At 44.4% G+C, this 23,571-nt stretch overlaps 4 protein-coding genes across 5 annotated transcripts; 2 read left to right on the forward strand and 2 right to left on the reverse strand.

Annotated features, from left to right (window-relative positions):
* Positions 1 to 676: 676 nt before the first annotated feature.
* crls1 (cardiolipin synthase 1) lies at positions 677 to 4,590 on the reverse strand. Its single transcript, XM_035743097.2, has 7 exons — positions 3,661 to 4,590; positions 3,177 to 3,314; positions 1,880 to 2,009; positions 1,608 to 1,693; positions 1,315 to 1,383; positions 1,079 to 1,170; positions 677 to 969 (listed from the first exon to the last, which is right to left on the reverse strand). The coding sequence occupies exons 1-7, from the start codon at positions 4,213 to 4,215 to the stop codon at positions 879 to 881; spliced, it is 1,161 nt and encodes a 386-aa protein (XP_035598990.1). The 5' UTR covers positions 4,216 to 4,590; the 3' UTR covers positions 677 to 878.
* Positions 4,591 to 4,721: 131 nt separating this feature from the next.
* Positions 4,722 to 12,993, reverse strand: mcm8 (minichromosome maintenance 8 homologous recombination repair factor). Its single transcript, XM_035743098.2, has 20 exons — positions 12,744 to 12,993; positions 11,460 to 11,596; positions 11,188 to 11,268; positions 10,839 to 10,921; positions 10,572 to 10,721; positions 10,398 to 10,498; positions 10,128 to 10,326; positions 9,937 to 10,022; positions 9,628 to 9,776; positions 9,465 to 9,539; positions 9,224 to 9,359; positions 9,092 to 9,122; positions 8,844 to 8,984; positions 8,632 to 8,773; positions 8,348 to 8,543; positions 8,047 to 8,260; positions 7,764 to 7,973; positions 7,566 to 7,642; positions 6,505 to 6,694; positions 4,722 to 6,391 (listed from the first exon to the last, which is right to left on the reverse strand). The coding sequence occupies exons 2-20, from the start codon at positions 11,587 to 11,589 to the stop codon at positions 6,299 to 6,301; spliced, it is 2,484 nt and encodes an 827-aa protein (XP_035598991.1). The 5' UTR covers positions 11,590 to 11,596; positions 12,744 to 12,993; the 3' UTR covers positions 4,722 to 6,298.
* A 220-nt stretch (positions 12,994 to 13,213) lies between these two features.
* On the forward strand, positions 13,214 to 21,590 carry LOC118362616 (beta-soluble NSF attachment protein-like). 2 transcript variants are annotated; one of them, XM_035743099.2, is made up of 10 exons: positions 13,214 to 13,456; positions 18,248 to 18,330; positions 18,458 to 18,574; positions 18,836 to 18,882; positions 19,162 to 19,239; positions 19,336 to 19,391; positions 19,605 to 19,689; positions 19,779 to 19,883; positions 20,041 to 20,109; positions 20,231 to 21,590. In XM_035743099.2, the coding sequence occupies exons 1-10, from the start codon at positions 13,359 to 13,361 to the stop codon at positions 20,381 to 20,383; spliced, it is 891 nt and encodes a 296-aa protein (XP_035598992.1). In that variant the 5' UTR covers positions 13,214 to 13,358; the 3' UTR covers positions 20,384 to 21,590. The 2 variants fall into 2 exon arrangements, with proteins under 2 accessions (XP_035598992.1, XP_035598993.1); XM_035743100.2 differs by lacking the exons at positions 13,214 to 13,456; positions 18,836 to 18,882 and having other exon boundaries at positions 18,311 to 18,330.
* Positions 21,591 to 21,827: 237 nt separating this feature from the next.
* On the forward strand, positions 21,828 to 23,365 carry LOC118362048 (tribbles homolog 2-like). The gene is made up of 2 exons (XM_035742257.2): positions 21,828 to 22,190; positions 22,568 to 23,365. The coding sequence occupies exons 1-2, from the start codon at positions 21,954 to 21,956 to the stop codon at positions 22,880 to 22,882; spliced, it is 552 nt and encodes a 183-aa protein (XP_035598150.1). The 5' UTR covers positions 21,828 to 21,953; the 3' UTR covers positions 22,883 to 23,365.
* Positions 23,366 to 23,571: the final 206 nt, after the last annotated feature.

Consider the following 23,571-nt stretch of genomic DNA (forward strand, 5'->3'; position numbering starts at 1 on the left):
AGTCCTGCTAAGCATTCAAAATGTAATGAGTACTTTGGTTTCAGGGAAAAGGTAGAGTAAAAAGTACATTTTCTTTAGGAATGTAGTGGAGTTGTCCGATTTAAATAGTAAAGTACAGATACTTCAAAGTACTAAGTAGTTTTTGGGAGTGTTTTTACTTAAGTACCACTGATCATTTGAAGCCTCATTAAATCATGTTTCTATCCAATATTACTGATGTTGCAGTTTGACTAGCCTTGCACAGCCATCCTTCCCAATCTTGTCTCACTGAACCATGAGCTTCTTAGGGTTTGACTAAACCTGCTGTATTGGAGAAATCACTAAGCTCGGAGACAGAACTCCCGAGTGGCGCAGCATGGGTAGGCCGTCATTGTAAATAAGAATGTGTTCATAACCGACTTGCCTAGTTAAATTAAATTTTAAAAAACGAATGGCAATACAAATATCAATAGTCAATCTTATAATCAACAGCTGGTGACTTCAGTAGACCAGCAGATGTCACTAACACACAGCTTTGACACACTAAACCTTCTTGGTACAATTGGTGGCAATGTTGAAAACGTCCCCATCGCATACACGTTTAAAATTCCCGCCACACACACTCTTGCAGAATCCTGATCTTCTTTACAGACCATACTAGCAATCTAAACAAGGAGTTCATAAATACGGCAGTAGAGCAGGTTTATCGTTTAATCACATTCATCAGATACAAAACGTTCCCATGGCAATACTGAGATTAAAAATACACACTCAGAGTTCATTTTGGAGTCTTTCCAAACACACGTGGGTGTGTGTTCAACTTGAGTACTCAGGCGCAACAATGGTTGTGGAGTGTATTAAGTTGCAACCGTTACTTGGCGCTTGCTGAGTTGCCATGGTTACTTGGTGCTGTTGAGCACAGCGACAGTCTTCATGCCATAGTGATAGTAGCTGTAGCCTGACACAGTCGTCGTTACCGCTGTGATATACCTGCACATAAACACAGTATTACCAACACATGCGGAACAAAAACAATGAACCATTTAGAGTTTCAGAGTGCAGTGTGTCAAAACAGACTGCCTGTGGTGCGTGTCTTTACCATAGGGCTTGCAGGAGCGGACTGTCTGTGTAGTGAAAGACAGGCGAGGCCAACGATGCTGCTACTAGGAAGAGCTGGATCGCTGTGTTCACCTGCACGCAAGCATACAACCCACACACACGATTAACCAACTAGACAAATGACTGAGGACTGTTGTATGACTTTTTTTGCATGGGTATTTAGATATATGCGTGTGTTTGTATATATATATATATATATACGGTACAGAAACTTACCTTGCTGAGAGTGGTGGGTTTGAGCTGCGCTGTTGTGTAGCAGGGGTTAAAAAACTTACTGAGAGTCACCTGGAACGAGAGAGAAGAGAGCAAGAGGAGGGAGTGGAAGATAATTATTATGTAGTCTAAAAAGAGCAACGCCAAAGATCTAGACGCAACAAAGTTCTGGAACCACTGCCATTCATCTCCTCATTCCTGTATCCTACTGATGGGCAAGTGTCCGTGACAGCCCTGAACCAGCCCGCTGTGTGTGTGTGTGTGTGTGTGTGTGTGTGTGTGTGTGTGAGACTTACAGGAGGTGGGACAGTCTTGTATCTGACGTAGAAAACAGCCGCTATCAGACCAAGGTCTCTGGCTATCACCAACACTGTCAGGGGAGCTAAGAAAAGTCACATGGTCAGAGGTGCTGGAAGACCACAAATTAAACAACTAATTCATTTTTGCTTTCAAATGTGTCTTCTACATCTATGAGGATTGTGTTGACATTGTTTGGGATTATTAGCACTGTAAACAGAAAGACTTAATTGAATTTCGCAGCAAGGAAGGACTGCATTTCAACACACACCTGGGATGAGCTGTGCATAGGTGAGACTGATGTAGAGAACACTGATGAGGATTTTATCAGCCAATGGGTCGAGTGCGCTGCCCAGCGCAGACTTCTGACTGGGCCAGTTACGGGCTATATAACCATCCAGCTACAAAGACAACACACAGGGTTAACAGTGTATGTGTGTATGGTGGCGTATTATTATTATTTTATTTTTTTTAATCAAAGTACACTATATATACACAAAAGTATGTGGACACCCCTTCAAATTAGTGGATCCAACCATTTCAGCCACATCCGTTGCTGACAAGTGTATAAAATCAAGAACAACCATGCAATCTCTATAGACAAACATTGGTGGTATTATGGCCTTACTGAAGAGTTCAATGACTTTCAACGTGGCACCGTCATACGATGCCACCTTATCAACAAATCAGTTTGTCAAATTTCTGCACTGCTAGAGCTGCCCAGTCAACTGTAAGTTCTGCTATTGTGAAGTGGAAACGTCTAGGAGCAGCAACGGCTCATCAACAAAGTGGTAGGCCACACAAGCAATGTCAGCACAATAACTGTTCTTTAGGAGCTTCATGAAATGGGTTTCCATTACCGAGCAGCCGCACACAAGCCTAAGATCACCATGCCAATACCAAGAGTCGGCTGGAGTGGTGTAAAGCTCGCCGCCATTGGAGCAGTGGAAATGCGTTCTCAGGAGTGATGAATCTGGGTTCGGCAGATGCCAAGAAAAGGCTACCTGCCTCAATGCATAGTGCCAACTGTAAAGTTTGGTGGATGAGGAATAATGGTCTGGGTCTGTTTTTCATGGTTCGTGCTACGCCCTTTAGTTCTCGTGAAGGGAAATATTAACACTACAGCATACAATGACATTTTGGACGATTCTGTGCTTCCAACTTTGTGGCAACAGTTTTCCTGTTTCAGCATGACAATGCCCTCATGCACAAAGTGAGATCCATACAGAAATGGTTTGTCAAGATCAGTGTGGAAGAACTTGACTGGCCTGCAAAGAGCCCTGAGCTCAACCCCATTGAATACCTTCAGGATTAATTGGAACGCTGACTGCGAGCCAGGCCTAATCGCCCAACATCAGTGCCTGACCTCACTAATGCACTTGTGGCTGAACGGAAGCAAGTCCCCGCAGCAATATTCCAACATCTAGTGAAATGCCTTATTGCAACAAAGGGGGACCAACTTCATATTGATGCCCATGATTTTGGAATTAGATGTTCAATGAGCAATGTCCACATATTTTTGGTGATAGAGTGTATTTCAAGCGGTGTGTGTAGGCAGGTGTGTGTACCACGTCAGTAAATCCAGCCAAAGCAAACAGCCCAAGGGAGAGGTGAAAATGTTGCTCAGTTATCAGGATTCCCAGGACTGGAGCCAGTGCGATGCGACACACACACAGCAGGTTGGGGATAGTCCATGGGTTCTCATACTGAAACACACATAGAAAGTTTATAGAAAGTTTTTTTTTTTAAACACTGGTTGAGCAATATTTAGTGCAGGACTGTGCATTGTTCATATGACTAGAGAGTGTGTGGTTCTTTGTATTAAAAACATGCCGTGACAGCAAGGGAAACCAGCCCTAAAAGTAGACTCAGCATTAGGGCATAATTTAACCTACAATGGGGCAACTTCCTGCACACAGACATCAACAACAATGAATCAGCCAAGACTACCACTTGTCAATTTGTAAGTCGCTCTGGATAAGAGCGTCTGCTAAATGACTTAAATGTAATGTAAATGTTGTCTTACCACACACACCGACCTACACCACCTACCAGTTCTTTAAATTTGAACAGTCCTTGACCAAGATCAGATGGTCTATCAGCTGGCTGGGTGGTTTCCCTCAGGTCCACTCCAGGTGGGCAGTCGGCTGGGGTCTCACGGGGTTTTCCACTACAGAGACCTCTCCAGCCTGGAAACACACCAGAACTCACTGGGAACAACCTCAACCCCAGCAGAACATGAGAGTTAGACGAGGAGTGATCCGTAGGGTAAAACCTAAAGTGGTTGTCGTTACCCTGCGTCCTCTCGTGACCTCTGCGGCGACAATATCGGGAGACGCTTTCCGTGGAACCCTTTAGCCCTTGGCCGCTAACCTCTGGGGTCGTTGAGCTGGGGATGTGCGTGTCCTGCGGGGTGTGTGTGTGATATTGTGTGTAGCTGGACCACTGGGCGACAGAGGACACTCTGTTTTTAAGTCTCTGCAGCAACTTCAGTTCTACCCTCACACACACACCTGTCTGCTGCTGCTGCCGCCATGACGCAGGAATTGCCCAACACACACTTCTCGCACACATCGCCAAGTTATTTTTAGAAACCGACAAGAACATCGCGAACAAGACGCGACTTACAAACTAACCGCATTTACAACGCTTTACACACACAACTGTTTTTACACCTCCCCGCTGGCTCATATTTGTCCTGTTTCCTTAGTATCAACCAGCAGCTCTAGCCGATCAAGCCAACGTGTTCCATGTTTGCTGCCGTATTCCGCGACAGTTTTACGACGTCGTGGTATTGGTGGATATCACCAGAGATAGATACAAGCATCTCTGATGCCACTTAACAAATTCCCCAAAACCCTGATTTGAAAAATTACCTAGTTTTGATCATTTGGGTAATTATAATCCGATAATGCAGGATGTGTCACCATTTTGGTCGTTCAGAGTGCATAATCTTACCACTACCTGCCTCATTTTCTCTCAAATGTAAAGGTTATTTATTTCACGCCTGCGCACTTCAAGACAAATCCTTGAACCAGTCACTTGCGCCACAGCTGAACAAACAGCGCCTAGCAGTGGACTCTATACGCAGCTGCAAAGGAGTCTGCAAAACCTTGTTGTTCCTAATATTTTCAACATTTACTTTATTTGATCAAAATGTCCATAATATTTCTAGCTTATTTATTTTATCACATTCGTCCCCAGAGCAGTTAAATTACAAGATTTGCACAATACAAATAGTCAAAATACATTAACATTGGTCAGGAATTCATATTCAAACAGATTCATTAATGTATTAACCCTTTATATATTAATATACAGTACCAGTCAAAAGTTTGGACACACCTACTCAAGGTGAAAGTCAGTCAATATGGAATATTTCAAGAACTTTGAAAGTTTCAAGTGCAGTCGCAAAAAAAAACATCAAGCGCTATGATGAAACTGGCTCTCACGAGGACCGCCACAGGAAAGTAAGACCCAGAGTTACCTGCAGGGGATAAGTTCATTGGAGTTACCAACCTCAGAAATTGCAGCCCAAATAAATGCTTCACAGATTTCAAGTAACAGACACATCAACATCAACTGTTCAGAGACTGTGAATCAGACCTTCATGGTCAAATTGCTGCAAAGAAAACACTACTAAAGGACACTAATAAGAAGAGACTTGCTTGGGCCAAGAAACACGAGCAATGGACATTAGACCAGTGTAAATCTGTTCTTTGGTCTGGATTCCAAATGGGAGATTTAAGTAATATATGCCATAATATATAATATATGCCATTTAGCTGACGCTTTTATCCAAAGCGACTTACAGTCATGTGTGCATACATTCTACGTATGGGTGGTCCCGGGGATCGAACCCACTACCCTGGCGTTACAAGCGCCATGCTCTACCAACTGAGCCACAGAAGGACCACAAGTAGGTAGGTGAAAGCATGATCTCCACATGTGTGGTTTCCACCGTTTAGCATGGAAAAGGAGGTGTGATGGTCTGGGGGTGCTTTGCTGGTTAAACAGTCAAATTCTAAATAAATCAAAGGCACACTTAACCAGCTTGGCTACCACAGCACTCTGCACTGATATGCCAACCCATCTGGTTTGCACTTAGTGGGACTATCATTTGTTTTTCAACAGGACAATGACTCAACACACCTCCAGGCTGTGTAAGGGCTATTTGACCAAGGAGTAATGGAGTGCTGCATCAGTTGACCTGGCCTCCACAATCACCTGACCTCAACCAAATTGAGATGGTTTGGGATGAGTTGGACAGCAGAGTGAAGAAGAAGCAGCCAACAAGTGCTCAGCATATGTGGAAACTTCTTCAAGACTGTTGGAAAAGTATTCCAGGTGAAGCTGGTGAGAATGCCAAGAGTGTGCAAAGCTGTCATCAAGGCAAATGGTGGCTACTAAAGAATATTAAATATATTGTGATTTAACACTTTATTGGTTACTACAGGGTTCCATATTTGTTATTTCATAGTTTTGATGTAGTCTTCACTATTATTCTACAATGTAGAAAATAGTCAAAAATAAATAAAGACCCTGGAATGAGTAGGTGTCCAAACTTTTGACTGGTTCTGTACAGATATACATCTCAGTATTGGAACAATTCACAAATAAAACAACCAATTCTTTACAAAACATGTGTATTGCATTATGTAACAGCAGGTCTTTAAATGATGTTTGTGTGTTATATAGTCTGTAGCTGGTACTGTCTGTGTCCTTTCTTCAGCAGGTAGCCTTGTTCATTCAGAGAACTGATGAAACCTTCAAAGTCTGCAACCTGAATCAACACACACACACACACACACACACAACCTTTTGAATTCCACAACCTGCAACATAACAGTTGTCGTAAGACCGAAAGCAACAGACAGGGGTGTGTGTGGGTGTTACCTGTATGTTGAGGTCCTTGGCCAGGCTGCGTAGCTGTGTAAGGTCGTACAACATGGTGTGTGTGCGCTGAGCGTGTGTGTTGAGCGCAGTGATAAATCTCTTGGCAGCCGAACGCTGACTCATCCCAACACCCAGTACTGACCGCTCAAAGTCCAGACCTCCACTACCATCAGAGAAGGTATCTGCCAGACTGACACACACACCAGAATGTCCCCCACAGAATTGTCCCTTTTATTTGAGGGTCATTTTATAAATCTGTTTTATCGTTCAGAAATGAAAGCACTTTATCTAGTCCTCCCCCATTTGAAAGTATCATAAGTATTTGAACAAATTAACTTATAGTGTAGTCAATTTAGTCAAATGTTTTGTATTTGTTCCCATATTCCTAGAATGCAATGACTACAAACTTGTTGAATGCATTTGCAGTTTGTTCTGCTTGCATTTCAGATTATGTTGTGCCCAATATAAATTAATGGATTGTGTCATTGTGGAGTCACTTTTATTGTAAATAAGAATATAATGTTTCTGAACACTTAATTAATTAATTCACAATTAATGTAGATGCTACCATGGATTACAGATAATCATGAATGAATCATGAATAATAATGAGAAATCTTTCAAGGTAAAAATATCATACCTCCCAAAAAATGCTAACATGTTTTGGGGGCATGATCTCTGTGCATCTGTAACGAACTCACCCATCATTATTCATGATTCTTTCAATACTATCTGATCATGGTAGCATCCATATTCATGTACATGTGTTTAGAAACATTCTGTTCTTATTTACAATAAGTGACAGTACATTGTGGACCCCAAAATTGAATTTGTCCAAATACACCCGACACTTTCAAAATGGACTTGATACATATAGTACATTCATTTCTAAACGGTAAAACAGATATGTATGGAAATACCCTCAAATAAAAATACATTCTGTAATCACCCCTTAAAACATTTGATTTCAAATCCAAACTGCTTGAGTAGAGGCAAATTAAATGTTTTAGTTTCACTGTCCAAATAAATACGTAGGGGAATGTATGTGGGATAATGTGTTACCTGTGTTTCATGATCTCCACTACGTCTTCAGCGTCACTCTTGGTAGCTGTCTCTCTGAGCTCCAGCTTCGCCCGTGCCTACACACACACATAGTCACATAGTCAGGGCACAGGCTCAGGTCTGTGTGACATGTTAGAGACTTTAGGATGTGTTATGATCAAATTCCATGTGTGTATTTGAGTGAGTGTGTTTGCCTACCTCGGTGAGGCGGATGAGGGACTCCAGCTGGCGTGTGGTGATGGGTGTGCTGTCGACGGGGTGTGTGTGTGAGCGTAGGGAGAGGTAGAAGTCCTGGAGCGTCTGGGCAGCGGCAGTAGAGAGCGAGGGATGAACGTAGCGACGGGCATAACCAACATATTTTCTCAGCAGGGAGTGGGGGATGGGGTCTACACACTCCCCTGGACACACCTAACAGAGACAGACTCAATGTCAGAAATTCCATATATTTTGGTAAAGTACTTTGGTATTTGTGTGTGGGTACCTGCAGCCGGTCAGAAAGAGGTGTGTCGGAGGGCTCCAGCAGCGAGCTCTGTGATTGATGGTAGTCTCCTCGTGTAACCACGGCACCTGAAGCCCCTCCCTTCCCTGACCTGACGGCCATGACATGTTCCGACAGCCGGCGGTCATGCGACTCATCAGGAACATCCAATAGGAGGAAGACCACGTCAAACCTCGAAAGGAGGGCACTGCCCATCCTACACACACATACACAAAATAAGTCAACTTGTACCTACAGTGTAGCATAAGCTAAAAATGAAAGGTGAAAATGTGTGTGAGTCTACTTGAGGTTTTCGGAGACCGTCTTGGCCCTGTTGTAGTGTCCTCCAGCAGGGTTAGCAGCAGCGATAACAGAGGTCCTAGCAGGTAGGGAACACACCAGACCAGCCTTAGCCAGACTAATGGTCTGCTGCTCCATGGCCTCTAGTAACGCTTGTTGCTGATGGCCCAGCTTATCAAACTCATCTATACAGCACAGCCCTGACACAAACACACAAATGGCACAGATAGGTTGGATGATGACAGGTTGGATGATGACAGGTTGGGATGTAAGCGCACACACCCCTACCTTGGTCTCCTAGTACCAGAGCTCCAGCCTCGAGTGCGTAGTCTCCAGAGCCGGCGTCTCTGGACAGAGTAACGGTCAGCCCTGACGTACTGGTAGTGTTACCACACACATAGATCCCCCTGGGAGCCACATTACACACCGCCTACACACACACACACACAGTTACAACGGCTAGTTTGAGTTTGCCGTGTTTTTAAGTGTGTGCATGTTACCTGTAGCATCTGACTCTTCCCCAGGCCAGGGTCTCCCACCACCAGTATATGAGGGTCTCCTCTGATGGGAATCCTGTTCTTATCATCAGCATGCTTCTGACTGCCTCCAAACAACGCTAAGGACAGGCCTGCTTTTACTAACTACACACAAACAAAAACACACATTTCTTTTTAAACAAACACTTTTTTTGAAACATGGCTACAGCTTACCTGAAACAACATGACCAATGGAAACTAGGCTTACTCACCAGGTGGCCATAGATGGCTGGACACAACGAGCTGGAATACAAATCACATCAGTCACTCACAATACATAACAAAAGCACTATATTAGTACAGTAGTGTCACAGTAGTATTCTGTGTGTGTGTGTGTGTCTTACTGTACGATGAGCTTCAGTAGATCAGGTTGGCTGTGTATTTCCTGGATGGCGTACAGCTCCTTCAAAGAGAACTCTATCCCTGATGACCTTTCACCTCCAGATGACCCCTGACCTCCAGCCTCCTTCACTTTCTGACCTTAATTAAGAAGAAACTTGATTGTCCACACAATTTGAAAACACTTCATTGTTTGTCCTCCCAATAACATGAGTAACAACTACACAATAACAGACCTACAGCTACCTTTAGAGTTGCTGACGGAGTTGGCCTCAATGTAGAGCAGGAACATACACTTATCCTTCTTCCCCCTGCTGCCGCCTACACACACCACACAAAACTCACACCTTATCAATTACTCAGACAGTGCCAGTGATGTTAACAACTGCGTGTGTGTGTGAGAGAATACCGTCATCTTGGCTGACTCGGACTGTTCCAGTAATAGTAACGGTGTCTCCAGGGACCGCACTGTCACAGAGGTCAGAGGTCAGGTGACATTCCACCGTCCGAGGGATCCGCCCTGCCTCCCTCTGCTCTCCTCCAATCAGCTCCTGGACCCTGGGGCACCATGGGTAATAGTTTGCATACACAGCTTCAGTCCCAAAACATTTTCCCCTAGCCCATACACAGACCCCTAGCCCATACACCCTAGAAACGTATGGAGATCTAAGAAGACTGGATAGGCATGTATAAGCATTATAAATAATAGTGTAATTACTTGATATTCTGCCAGTCAACAGTGAGGGTGAGAGGGGAGCTCCTGTTGGGGACGAAAGAACGACTGCGACACTGTGGCTGCACACACTGAAGAAACACATGCACAATCAGCACACACACACAGCCTGTGGTTCAATCCAATGTAGGTTGTAATGAAAGTGCTCTGTGGCAAGGTGAGTGAATGTGTTGTACCTTGGTGGGCGTGGTGAACTTGCCGTGTGGCAGGGTGAGTGTGTGTGTGTGTGAGCAGCCGGAGCAGGTGAAAGCCAAGCGTGTGCAGAGTGGTCTGATGTTGCTGACACGTACCACGGTCCCCCTCACACACACCAACCGACCAAACACACTCGCACGCAGCGTCCTCAGGGCTGTCAATGGCTCATAGTTATACAACCTGAAACAAACACAGTTATACAACCTGAAACTGAGTCAGAGAGAGACTGTGAGAGTGTGTGCGTGTTTTACCTGGCGCTGATGTGGGGTATGTTAATGATGGGTGTGGCTCCCCCAGAAAGCCCTTCCCCCTGTAACTCTGCAGCGTGTCTCTCCAAGTCCATCGTCAAAACCTGACACACACACACACACACATTAAAATACATAGACACAACTACCATCAGTGAAGTGTATGTGTATATGTACCTGGTGTATGGCGAGGCCCAGACAGTTGAGGGTGGTCTCTGGTTGTTCTCTCAGCTGATTGGACAGGTCCGGAAGAGCCATACACACCTCCTTATCCTCAACAAGAGCCTTATAGTCCACCAACACACTGCCCTGACGCTCAATCTCATCCTACACCCACACACACACACACACACACACACACAAATTAAGCTTGCCCACTCACCAAAGGCTACTATTTTTTAGAGGTTAAAACAATGTGCAGAAATCTCATTTTTGTCATCTTACTTTGTCATAGAGGTGTATCTGTGAGGTGAAGTACTGTTCAAACACTTTGATCTTCTCCACATACGGAGAACTATCTATGAAACCTTCATACAGGAAACACACACACACAAATAGATCATCACAAAAAAAAAATAGGTATATAGACGATACACACACACATTAAAATACAAAACACACAACAGGAGGTCTGTGGCACCTTAATTGAGGAGGCCAGGCTCATGGTAATGGCTGGGGCAGAATAGGTATCAAATACATCAAACACGTCACTTCCATGTGTTTGATGCAATTCCATTTACTCCATTATTATGAGCCGTTCTCCCCTCGGTAGCCTCCACTGATACACACCTACCTTCAGTGAAGTAGAGGGCCCAGCCTTTATAGGGAGAGAGTCTGTCCAGGGTGGTCTGAGACACACGGGACTGAGAGGACCCTAGAAAGAGACGGCAAGAGAAAGAGATACTGAAGCATCCACAATGGAGTCAGTGTTGTCCCAAAACCAAGGGTTGGAAATCATTGAGGGGGTTAAGGCATATTTAGAGGCTTGTAAGGGGCTAGTCTTACCTCTAACTGTCCCTTATCTCTCACCAGGCTAACTGTGTGGTGTATGTGTCTGACCCATACCTCTTTGAGCACTGGGGGGGCGTGAGTTTCCTCTCCATGGTCTTCCCCTCCATCCCCCTCCTCCTCCCCTCCATCCCCCTCCCCTCTGCCCTCCTCTGCAGGAGCTGTGAGCAGAACCCTCTCCACTCATCTTACACCTGGAAATGAGAGAGGGATACAATAGAGAAATATAGAGAGAATGTAGAGAAAGAGAGGTTCAGGTGTTTGGGGATGAATAGGGATAGCTCATTCTGAAGCCATCCTAACATCCTGAACATTTGTAAAAACATTGGAGAATGGTGCAAAACAGGCTGAAGTTGCTAATGAAGATAGTCCTCGCTCTAATAATGCCTTGTTCCTTGTTGGAGTGTTTCATGGAGAAGGATGTGTTTTTGGTAGATCCATTTGCAGTCAACGAGATGGTGGAGGACACACTGGGAAAGGTGGAGTCAAAGTGACCAGGAGTGGTATTGTGTTGATTGTTGTTAGAAGAACAAAATGAAAGTGCATTGCGTCTCGGGGAACTATCAGAGTATTTAGTAGAACGTTTTAATTTTCTGATCTGGGCACCGGTAAAAGGTGTCATCTCTGGCGTAGCGTTGGAAATTGAGGATGAAAAACTAAAAGCAGAATGTGACCAGGAGTAGTGGGGGCAAGTCAAATGAACCGTATGGTGAATGGAAGGACAGAGGAAAGCCTATCGGTGCTAATATTATTTGATGAAGAATCTCTTCTGACATGTAAAGCAGGGGTATATGAGATAAGTAGTGAGAGCTTATGTGAACAGACCGTTGCAGTGTCTAATGTAAAATGTTATGTTGTTTGGCCACTGGCAAGCGTGTGCAGAAGGAATAAATACGGTATGTTGAGGAAGAGTCAGTGGAATCACGTTCCTGTGTTCCCTGTAAGGGTGAAGAAGGTCGAAGTAGCAAGAATCCGAGCTGTCCACCTGGTCTCCTATGCAGAGGCAGTGCAAATAGCCGAAGGAAAAAGTTCAAATTAGGAAGAAAAGGCAATGGATGCTCCGCGGACCGCCATAATTCAGGAGAAGAAGAGATGACTAACATAACTCGTTTAATAGAGGAATATGACGCAATTAACATTCAATTCAATAGCTAACGTTAGCTGTTATGTTGGATGTGAACGACAGCTAACTTAGGTCACCTGAGCTAGCTAACTCAATGTATGGTGAAAAGTTACCACCTAGCTTAACTATCTTCAGCTACCTCACCTGCTACTAGAATAGCGAAATTAGTTAGCTAGCTAACGTTAGCTACAATCGTGGAGACAAATGTTTCTACTCACCCGAGTTGCGTAACTGGGAAACAAACGTCACTTCTAAAGACAAACTTTACAGGATAGTATATACTCCTTGGTTACGTTTCTTTCATAAGCTAAATGTGCAATGATATTCTTAACTAGCTAACGTTAAAGTAGATATATAAATATATACCATATATTTGGCTAACAGTTAGCTAGTTAACAAAACAACAGCTTCTGTATTCAGTTTATGATGGTTCTGTTTATTTTATTTTTTTTAGCTTTGGCGCAATTTCGAGGCAACTTCCGCTTCTTTGCAGCGGAAGACCATACCAACAGTATAAACAAATACTAATCATAGTTTTGTTTTAAGTCTTGTATGAATACCTTTCTAACATAATTGTTATAGGAGCTAGCAGAAAATATAAATGCAGTATGAATCGTACGAAAAATAGCGTACCGGATTAAAACGTGCGATTTTCTCCAGCTCGCTAGGTGGTGGTGATGCACCAACACTGAGGAAATCAGAATAAATAGTCACACAACCGAGTAAGATTCTCTCTCATCAGCACCACCTCTCAGCATCCATTCCCAGCTAAACGGATTCTCCGGAATATTTGTTTTTACCTTGTCGACGACACACACACAGCCCAAACAGCGATGGATACCTCCGGGAAAGAGAAGGAGGCGATGCAGCTAATGGCTGAAGCGGACAAGAAGGTCAAATCCTCCGGCTCATTCCTGGGGGGGATGTTCGGGTGAGATGAGATGCACTGGTTTCCTTGTTCAAGTCAGTGTAGGAACACGAGCGCTGATTCAGTCATTCATCACGGAGGGGGGAAGGGTCGATGCGTTGCATGACATTGGACAAAAAAATTGCGAATGTATTGGTGATGTAGCTGTATGATGATTAGCCCTACAATAATGTAAATGTTTTAAAAGTATCATCATGCATTAGTGAGGGGGAGAATGTCGGGCCTGTTTGTCGCAGACAGTCAGGCCTCTGCCTTGGGGAGATCTGCAGTGTTCTGGTCATCTGACTGCAAATGGTCAACATTTACTGTTTTACCACCAGGATATCGTTGCTCATTACATATGAAAGGGTATTATATACACTGCTCAAAAAAATAAAGGGAACACTTAAACAACACAATGTAACTCCAAGTAAATCACACTTCTGTGAAATCAAACTGTCCACTTAAGAAGCAACACTGATTGACAATACATTTCACATGCTGTTGTGCAAATGGAATAGACAACAGGTGGAAATTATAGGCAATTAGCAAGACACCGCCAATAAAGGAGTGGTACTGCAGGTGGGGACCACAGACCACTTCTCACTTCCTATGCTTCCTGGCTGATGTTTTGGTCACTTTTGAATGCTGGCGGTGCTTTCACTCTAGTGGTAGCATGAGACGGAGTCTACAACCCACACAAGTGGCTCAGGTAGTGCAGCTCATCCAGGATGGCACATCAATGCTAGCTGTAGCAAGAAGGTTTGCTGTGTCTGTCAGCGTAGTGTCCAGAGCATGGATGCGCTACCAGGAGATAGGCCAGTACATCAGGAGACGTAGAGGAGGCCGTAGGAGGGCAACAACCCAGCAGCAGGACCGCTACCTCCGCGGAGCAGGAGGAGCAGGAGCACTGCCAGAGCCCTGCAAAATGACCTCCAGCAGGCCACAAATGTGCATGTGTCTGCTCAAACGGTCAGAAACAGACTCCATGAGGGTGGTATGAGGGCCCAACGTCCACAGGTGGGGGTTGTGCTTACAGCCCAACACCGTGCAGGACATTTTTAATTTGCCAGAGAACACCAAGATTGGCAAATTCGCCACTGGCGCCCTCTGCTCTTCACAGATGAAAGCCGGTTCACACTGAGCACATGTGACAGACGTGACTGTCTGGAGACGCCGTGGAGAACGTTTTGCTGCCTGCAACATCCTCCAGCATGACCGGTTTGGTGGTGGGTCAGTCATGGTGTGGGGTGGCATTTCTTTGGGGGGCCGCACAGCCCTCCATGTGCTCGCCAGAGGTAGCCTGACTGACATTAGGTGAGATCCTCAGACCCCTTGTGAGAACATATGCTGGTGCAGTTGGCCCTGGGTTCCTCCTAATGCAAGACAATGCTAGACCTCATGTGGCTGGAGTGTGTCAGCAGTTCCTGCAAGAGGAAGGCATTGATGCTATGGACTGGCCCGCCCGTTCCCCAGACCTGAATCCAATTGAGCACATCTGGGACATCATGTCTCGCTCCATCCACCAACGCCACAGACTGTCCAGGAGTTGGCGGATGCTTTAGTCCAGGTCTGGGAGGAGATCCCTCAGGAGACCATCCGCCACCTCATCAGGAGCATGCCCAGGCGTTGTAGGGAGGTCATACAGGCACGTGCAGGCCACACACACTACTGAGCCTCATTTTGACTTGTTTTAAGGACATTACATCAAAGTTGGATCAGCCTGTAGTGTGGTTTTCCACTTTAATTTTGAGTGTGACTCCAAATCCAGACCTCCATGGGTTGATAAATTTGATTTCCATTGATCATTTCTGTGTGATTTTGTTGTCAGCATATTCAACTATGTAAAGAAAAAAATATTTAATAAGAATATTTCATTCATTCAGATCTAAGATGTGTTATTTTAGTGTTCCCTTAATTTTTTTGAGCAGTGTAGGTGTAACAGTATAACTTTAGACCGTCCCCTCGCCCATACCCGGGCGTGAACCAGGGACCCTCTGCACACATCAACAACAGTCACCCTCGAAGCATCGTTACCCATCGCTCCACAAAAGCCACGGCCCTTGCAGAGCAAGGAGAACTACTACTTCAAGGTCTCAGAGCAAGTGACGTCACCGATTGAAACGCTATTTAGCGCATACCACCGCTAACTAAGCTAGCTGTTTCACATCCATTGTCCAGAAAGGACATACTGTATGAATAAATAAATTCCTTCATTATGTCGAGATCACAACTTATTTACACTACATCTCCAAAAGTATGTGAACATCCCTTCAAATTAGTGGATTCGGCTATTTCAGCCACACCCGTTTCTGACAGATGTATAAAATCGAGAACACAGCCTTGCAATCTCCATAGACAAACATTGTCAGTAGAATGGCCCGTACTGAAGGGCTCAGTGACTTTCAACATGGCACCGTCATAGGATACCACCTTTCCAACAAGACAGTTGTCAAATATCTTCCCCGGTCAACTGTAAGTGCTGTTATTGTGAAGTGGAAACGTCTAGGAGTAACAACAGCTCAGCTGCAAAGTGGTAGGCCACACAAGCTCACAGAACAGGACCTCCAAGTTCTGAAGCGCGTAGCATGTCAAAATCGTCTGTTCTCAGTTGCAACACTCACTACAGAGTTCCAACCAGCTTCTGGAAGCAACGTTAGCACAAGAACTGTTCGTCTGGAGCTTCATGAAATGGTTTTCAATGGCCAAGCAGCCGCAAACAAGCCTAATATCACCATGCACAATGCCAAGAGTCTGCTGGAGTGGTGTAAAGCTCACTGCCATTGGACTTTGGAGTAGTGGAAACGCATTCTCTAGATTGATTAATCACGCTTCACCATCTGGCCGTCTGACAAACCATGCAGAAATGGTTTGTCAAGATCGGTGTGGAAGAAGTTGACTGGTGTGGAAGAACTTGACTGGTCTGCAGAGAGCCTTGAGCTCAACCCTATTGAACACCTTTGGGATGAATTGGAACGCCAACTGTGCGCCAGGCCTAATCGCCCAACATCAGTGCTGACCTCACTAATACTCTTGTGGCTTAATGGAAGCAAGTCCCCACAGCAATGTTCCAACATCTAGTGGAAAACCTTCCCAGAGGAGCAGAGGCTATTATAGCAGCTAAGGAGGGACCAACTCCATATTAATGCCCATTTTTTTTGGAATGAGATGTTCGACGAGCAGGTGTCCACATACCTCTGGTCATGTAGTGTATATCATGATCACGACATAACAAAAGTTGTTTTGTCGAGATCACAAGATACACTCTACAAATAGGAGTGTGAACGTATTGATGATGGATTGACAGTATGGCTGAGGTGGAAAACATTAAGTGGATCAGAGCACATATTTTTTTATTGATTGCTACACTAAGTTAGAATGTTAACAAGCTAAATGTTCCTTGCCTAAATGCACATGGGGCATTTAAGCCCTGAATGATGTCTGACAGCAGCACTGTCTCCAAGGCTGTGTTCCACCCCCAGGACCACAGCATGCAAGCAATAACGCAGCCAACTTGGGTCGTCTTGTGAGTGAGCTAGCTCGCTAGGTAGTCTTGTTACCTAGCTTGCTAGCTAGCTTGTTATCTGTGCAGGTTGTTAGCTTGCATAACTGATATGCATGTAATTGTAAGGGACACTTAATGTTTTTATGGATAATATTTCAATTTAAAGAGCTTGATCAGATTCAATAACAGCTTCAGAGGCTGATAAATCAGGATTCTGCCTTCTCGGCTTTCCCAGGTAAAGCTCTTTGCAAGCAGATCAGCATTCAGTGCATTATGTATATGATCAAGAGTGGTTGCACTCTATTCCTGGCAGGCTGATCAGATTCAATAGCATCCTCAGAGGCTAATAAAATGAGCCTTAAATATGAAGCTGCTATTGAATCTAATCAGCCTGCCAGGAATAGAGCACACCCACTCTAGATTATATGCATCAGCCTATAAAGCTAATCTGCATGAAAGGAGCCTTACCTATGAAACAGCCTCCAAGGCAACATCCTGACTTATCAACCTCTGAGGCTGAAATTGTATCTGATCAGCCTGTCAGGAATGGAGCTTACACACTGTAAATTTAAATATTATCCACAAAACATGAAGTGTCTCATATAATTAAATAACAGTTATGGAAGCTAACAAACAGCATAGATAGCAAGCTAGCGAGCTAGCCTACAAGACTAGCCAAACGCATGCGATTGGGTGCGGTATGCAGCCTGGTAGACTACCTGTCAGGCATCGTTCAGGGCTTTAATGCCTCACGAGAGCACTGAGATCAATGCAGCCACAGGGCTCCTTAATGAGGTTGTTATCATGCATCTGAACAAATGAATGGATAATAATAATATAATATATTCCATTTAGCAGGATGATCAATGGTACTTTTGATTATCTCGTGATTTCAACAAAACAACTTTTGTTATGTCATGATCACGGGAAAATTACCTTTTGATCTTGACAAAACACTGTTTGTTATGTACTGTAATGATCATGAGATAAATAAGTCGTGATCTTTAGACAACAAGATAATACTTTTTTTATTCATACAGTATGTCCTCTCTGGACTTCCATATTGGCCTATTCTGTAGAACAGACATGGCTCTCTGACATGTAGAGTAGGCCAGCTCTATTCATTAGATTTTCTTTAGTAGACAACGTTCAGTTTGTATCCTCCTGAATGAGACCGAGTAAACACAACACACATTTTCTGACGATGTCCAGGTCTATAGCTCATATACCTGCCAGTTTTTAACCATGTGTGTGTGTGTGTGTGTGTGTGTGTGTGTGTGTGTGTGTGTGTGTGTGTGTGTGTATTTCAGGGGGAGTCACCACAAAGTAGAAGATGCATGTGAGATGTACGCCAGAGCAGCCAACATGTTCAAGATGGCCAAGAACTGGACTGGTGGGCCACACACACACACACACACACACACACACACACACACACACACACTGCTGAAATACTATCGATGTTCCATAGACATGATAATTATGTTTGTGTGTGTGTGTGTGTGTGTGTCTGTGTGTAGCTGCTGGTAATGCGTTCTGCCAGGGGGCCCGGCTCCACATGCAGCTGCAGAACAAACTGGACTCAGCCACTAGCTTCGTCGACGCAGGGAACGCTTACAAGAAGGCTGATCCTCAGGGTAGGAACACGTATCCACACCCACTCACTCCAAAACATACTAGACTAGAGGGCAAAGCCTCCCTGACATCTGGGACCCTCCCCTTTGATATTAGTCCCTAATAGTAGGTAAAGTATGCTTTTGTCTTTGGTCTCTCTCTGACCCTCTCTGGTGGGAAAACCTAACCTCTCTTACCCTCTGCTCCCTTCATATATCTCCCTGCCCCCTTTTCTCTTTTTCTCTCCCTTCTTTCACGCCTCCCTTTCCTCCTCTTTCTTGTAGAGGCTATCAACTGTCTAAATGCAGCCATCGATATTTACACTGACATGGTAAGCCTAGTACAACTCTTGAGCCCTGACCTCTAATCCCTAACCTGTGACCTCTAACCATACCACTTTCATCTTGAACCTACTTCACCCGTTTCTATGTGCAATTGTGCATGTACTGCGTGTGAAGGGGGCTATGTTTTCTAGCCATCATCGGCTGAGACCGCCGATATGAAGGCTGATACAGTATGTACTGTATATTCTAGTGATTCTGTATCAGCATTGTTGCAATCGACATGTTATTCTCCATCTCTGTCCTAATGATCCACATGTGTATTACAGGGTAGGTTTACTATTGCTGCCAAACATCACATCACCATCGCAGAGGTGTATGAGTCTGAGCTGGTAGACATAGAGAAGGTACGAAACACACACAAAACGTGCACACACACACGCACACACACACACAGAACTCCATATGAACAATACTTTATGTGTGTGTCTCCTGTTGCCCAGGCGATCGCCCACTATGAGCAGGCAGCCGATTATTATAAAGGGGAGGAGTCCAACAGGTGAGTCTCCTGTGATGTTTAGTATAAATGAATACTATACCATTCAGTTATGCTACCCTGTACTATTACTCAAATGCTATTGTATTATACTACTCAAGTACTTTCTATCATAGAGATTAGGGAGAGGGAGTTGTCATGAGGGGTTCCCCAGGTCTCTATGCTGGGACCTGTGCTGTTCCTTCTGTCTCTCGCTGTCTCTCTCCTCTCTCTCAGTTCTGCTAACAAGTGTCTGCTGAAGGTGGGCCACTACAGTGCTCAGCTGGAGCAGTATCCAAAAGCCATTGAGATCTACGAGCAGGTGTGTTTTGCCTGCATTTTAAAACCCTGAAATGTGATGATCGGTTCTCTCTGAGGGATGTCACAGTGATGTAATGGTGTGTGTGTCAGGTGGCCACCAATACCATGGACAACCCCCTGCTGAAGTATAATGCCAAAGAGTACTTCTTTAAAGCCTCCCTCTGTCACTTCATAGTGGATGAACTCAACGCAAAGGTATTATTATCATCATCATTATTATTAGTGGTTATTGTCCTCTTGTTTTGAAGCAAGACACACGGAGTAGACACATTCTTCATATTATTCCAACTGAACCGAGGGAGTACCTGTCAGTTATTAGTGATGTGTGTGTGTGTTTTGTGTTTTTTTATAGCTGGCCATAGAGAAGTATGAGGAGATGTTTCCTGCTTTCGCAGACTCCAGAGAGTGCAAGCTGCTGAAGGTAGACAAGATGAGCGCCTTTGTGTGTGCGTGTGTGTAAAAGACTTCACCCTGCTCGTTTAACAGCATAGCTTCCTTCTTCACGAGCCCACACCCATCTCCCCCTGTCTGTCTCTCTGTAGAAGTTGCTGGATGCCCATGAGGAGCAGAACTGTGAGGCGTTTACTGAAGCTGTTAAAGAGTTTGACTCCATCTCTCGTCTGGACCAATGGCTCACCACCATGCTGCTCCGTATCAAGAAGACCATCCAGGGAGATGCTGGAGATCTCAAATAAAGAGAGATAGAGGGGTGGGTTGGGGGAGGATACAAGAGGGAGGGATAGAGAAAAAGATGGCTAGGTAGAGAGAGGATGGAGAGAGGATGGACAGAGAGAGAAGGAGAGGGAGAAAGGGATGGAGGGAGAGATATAGGGTTAGGGCAGTGGTGTGAAGGGAGACAGGTCTCTATGCGTTTGATGTGTTCAGTGTAAATAAGTCCATGGCTCCTGTAGTCTATCGTGTCTTACCATACCTTTCCTCACACTAGCTGTTTCAACTTAAAATAGGAGTTACCCAGCTGATGTAAAGTTACATCAACTTATCAAGTTGAGTTGACAAAACCAGGGAACAAATGATTAGATACATTATAGTATACAAGTTCATACAACTTTATATTTTAGGTCAGTGGGGTACACTTACACTCATGTTTTTAAGTTGAAAGCCTTTTACAGTGCATGTCACACTTAACCTTCCTAACCTCTCCACTGAATGTCTTCCCTTGTTTGGGCCCTGCATGTTCATGTTTTAAAGTGTAGGGCTGTACAGATAGTGTGTGAAAAGGTGGAGTGTGTGTGTGTGTGTGTGTGTGTGTGTGTGTGTGTGTGTGTGTGTGTGTGTGTGTGTGTGTGTGTGTGTGTGTGTGTGTGTGTGTGTGTGTGTGTGTGTGTGTGTGTGTGTGTGTGTGTGTGTGTGTGTGTGTGTGTGTGTGTGTGTGTGTGTGTGCCACGCACACAATGTATCACATTGAAGCCAATATATCTGTGCCAGTGCTGGTTGCTGTTGTTTTTGTTGTTTTGTGTGTGTGTGTGTGTGTGTGAGAGAGAGAGAGAGAAACAACCAAAGGGACACCCCGTTCTATTCATTATATTTCTATGGTCCACTTAGATATGTTTTCCACCCCTAGACACCCCGAACCCGATACACACTTATGATCTGAAAGGATTGGATAGGTATAAGCACACACATATCCAATCCTCTCAGATCTACACATGTGTTAAGGGTCAGAGGTTACAGGGTTAAGGCCAGAGATTATGGGAAGTGTCTGTAATGTAGTGTGTGTTGCTGTGGTGTGTGTATTCCTCTCAGCATGTTGCCATGGTAATGATGTGTGTGTTCAGTGTTGTGTGCAGTCAAACTACAGGTTATCACACATATCTCTATGTTCATGAATTACCACACGTTTGTGCAAAATAATTACTAAAAATAAAACTTCCAACAAACTTGCATTTTCTGCGGTGTGTTTGTGTGTGCTTGTGTGAAAGAAAGCGAGAGGGAATATTGTATCTTTCTGTAATCAAAATCAATGTAAAAAAGTAATATATTTAAAATTATGGGAATTTTCGTGAAATCAAATAACAATTATATCTAACACTGATTTTCCTAATTGTTTGCACGTTTGTCAGACTGTAGGACTACAAACAAAACATTCCGATGTTGTTTTTAGAAAAACGCGTTATTTGTTATCAGCAACGTTCTGTTGGCAGTTCGTTTCTGGTTGTTTGTTATTTTGTCTACCCTGTCTATTAATCACGGAAGATATTTAACTTTATATATTTCATATAGGTTACTTTTAGATAATTTTATCACATGGACATTCAGGAAGTGTCAGGATCACCTGAGAGCATCCGTAAGTCACCAGATCGCTATAACTCTCTGTCTTACAGTCTCTCGAGCGGTCCTTTTGTATCACGCAGCCAACCGGTGGGTATGTCCCGCCCTCCCCTCCCGTCCCGCAACGTGGGGAACTACCTGTTGTATGATCCGCTGCAGGAAAACGTACTCAGAGCTGCGAATGCTCACAGCGGCGAGGAGTTGGTGTGCAAGGTCTGTGGATTAAAACAAATATATACAAATATTTATTTTTGAAACCATGGTGCTCAATCATCTACTCTTATCTCTTTTCCATCTCAATCGTTGGCGCCATCTTCTAGTCTCTTCTCTCTTTGTCACCTTACTCCAGCCTTTCCACATTATCTCCTCTTATCCCTGCAGTGCCAACATGCTCAACAGAAACAGGACCCTTATGTACAGTAGGCATGTGTTCTTATGTAGGCTGTGCAAACACAGTTACACCATAATGCAGATCTTGTCTTATTGGTTTCTTAGGGCATCAAAAGTATTTCTGAATTCCAGTTGTTCCATCTATAATATTGGCTATTGTAGAATCTTTATGACTTCTCAACGGTGTTCCTGTGTTCTAGGTGATTCCTGTCTCTCGGTACCGGGAGGTTCTGTGTTCCTACTACTGCCTGCCCCCCCACCCCAACATAATTGAGATGCGTGATGTGGTTGTCGGGGACGCCCATGCCTACTTGTTCTTCCCACGTTCCTACGGGAACCTAGGGGTGATGCTCCAGGCCCGGCGGCTACCAGAGGACACAGCCAGATACCTGTTCCGCCAGCTGGTGTCGGCTGTGGCACATTGCCATAACAATGGACTAGTCCTCAGAGACCTCAAGCTGAACAAGTTTGTCTTCAAGAACAAGGAGAGGTGTGTGTGCAGAGCAGCCTGGTGACCTAGAGGCCGGAGAGGGAGCATACGTGACAAATAGCTTCTTAGCAAAGAACAATTTCTCAAGCAAAAATGTTGCTAGGACTATTTGGGAGTGGTCTAAGTAGGAGGGGAAAACTGAAAACTAGCTGTTATTGGCAAAGAGGTTTGGAACTCTCTTTCTTATTGGTCTATTAACTAATTTACTGCCTGTTGATGTCACCAGGCAGGCCAAAACTCCATCCCACCAAAACAGGCTGAGATGTCAAGGTGCTAAAAGGGCATTGGGTCCCCCTGGAGGTCAGGGACCCTGGGCACATGCCCTGCGTGCCTGTATTCGGCCATGATTAATACACATTTAGGCAGACTAATTTACCAATGTAAGAATTGTTAGCTGACATGGCTAATTGAGTTACTGTCAGTGACTGACATACTGTAACAACAGAAAAACTGCTGATGCACAACCAGTTTTGCTCGATTTCGAAATTGCATCTTGTGTATTCTACATCTTGTGTATTCTAGTTGAGATCCCGACTGAGTTTAATTATTTTTGGTCGGGCCCCATTTGTGTGTGTGTGTGTGTGTGTGTGTGTGTGTGTGTGTGTGTGTGTGTGTGTGTGTGTGTGTGTGTGTGTGTGTGTGTGTGTGTGTGTGTGTGTGTGTGTGTGTGTGTGTGTGTGTGTGTGTCAGGACCCTGTTGATGCTGGAAAGCTT

This window comes from Oncorhynchus keta, chromosome 29 (assembly GCF_023373465.1).
Source record: "Oncorhynchus keta strain PuntledgeMale-10-30-2019 chromosome 29, Oket_V2, whole genome shotgun sequence".
In the NCBI taxonomy this organism is placed as follows: Eukaryota; Metazoa; Chordata; class Actinopteri; order Salmoniformes; family Salmonidae; genus Oncorhynchus; species Oncorhynchus keta.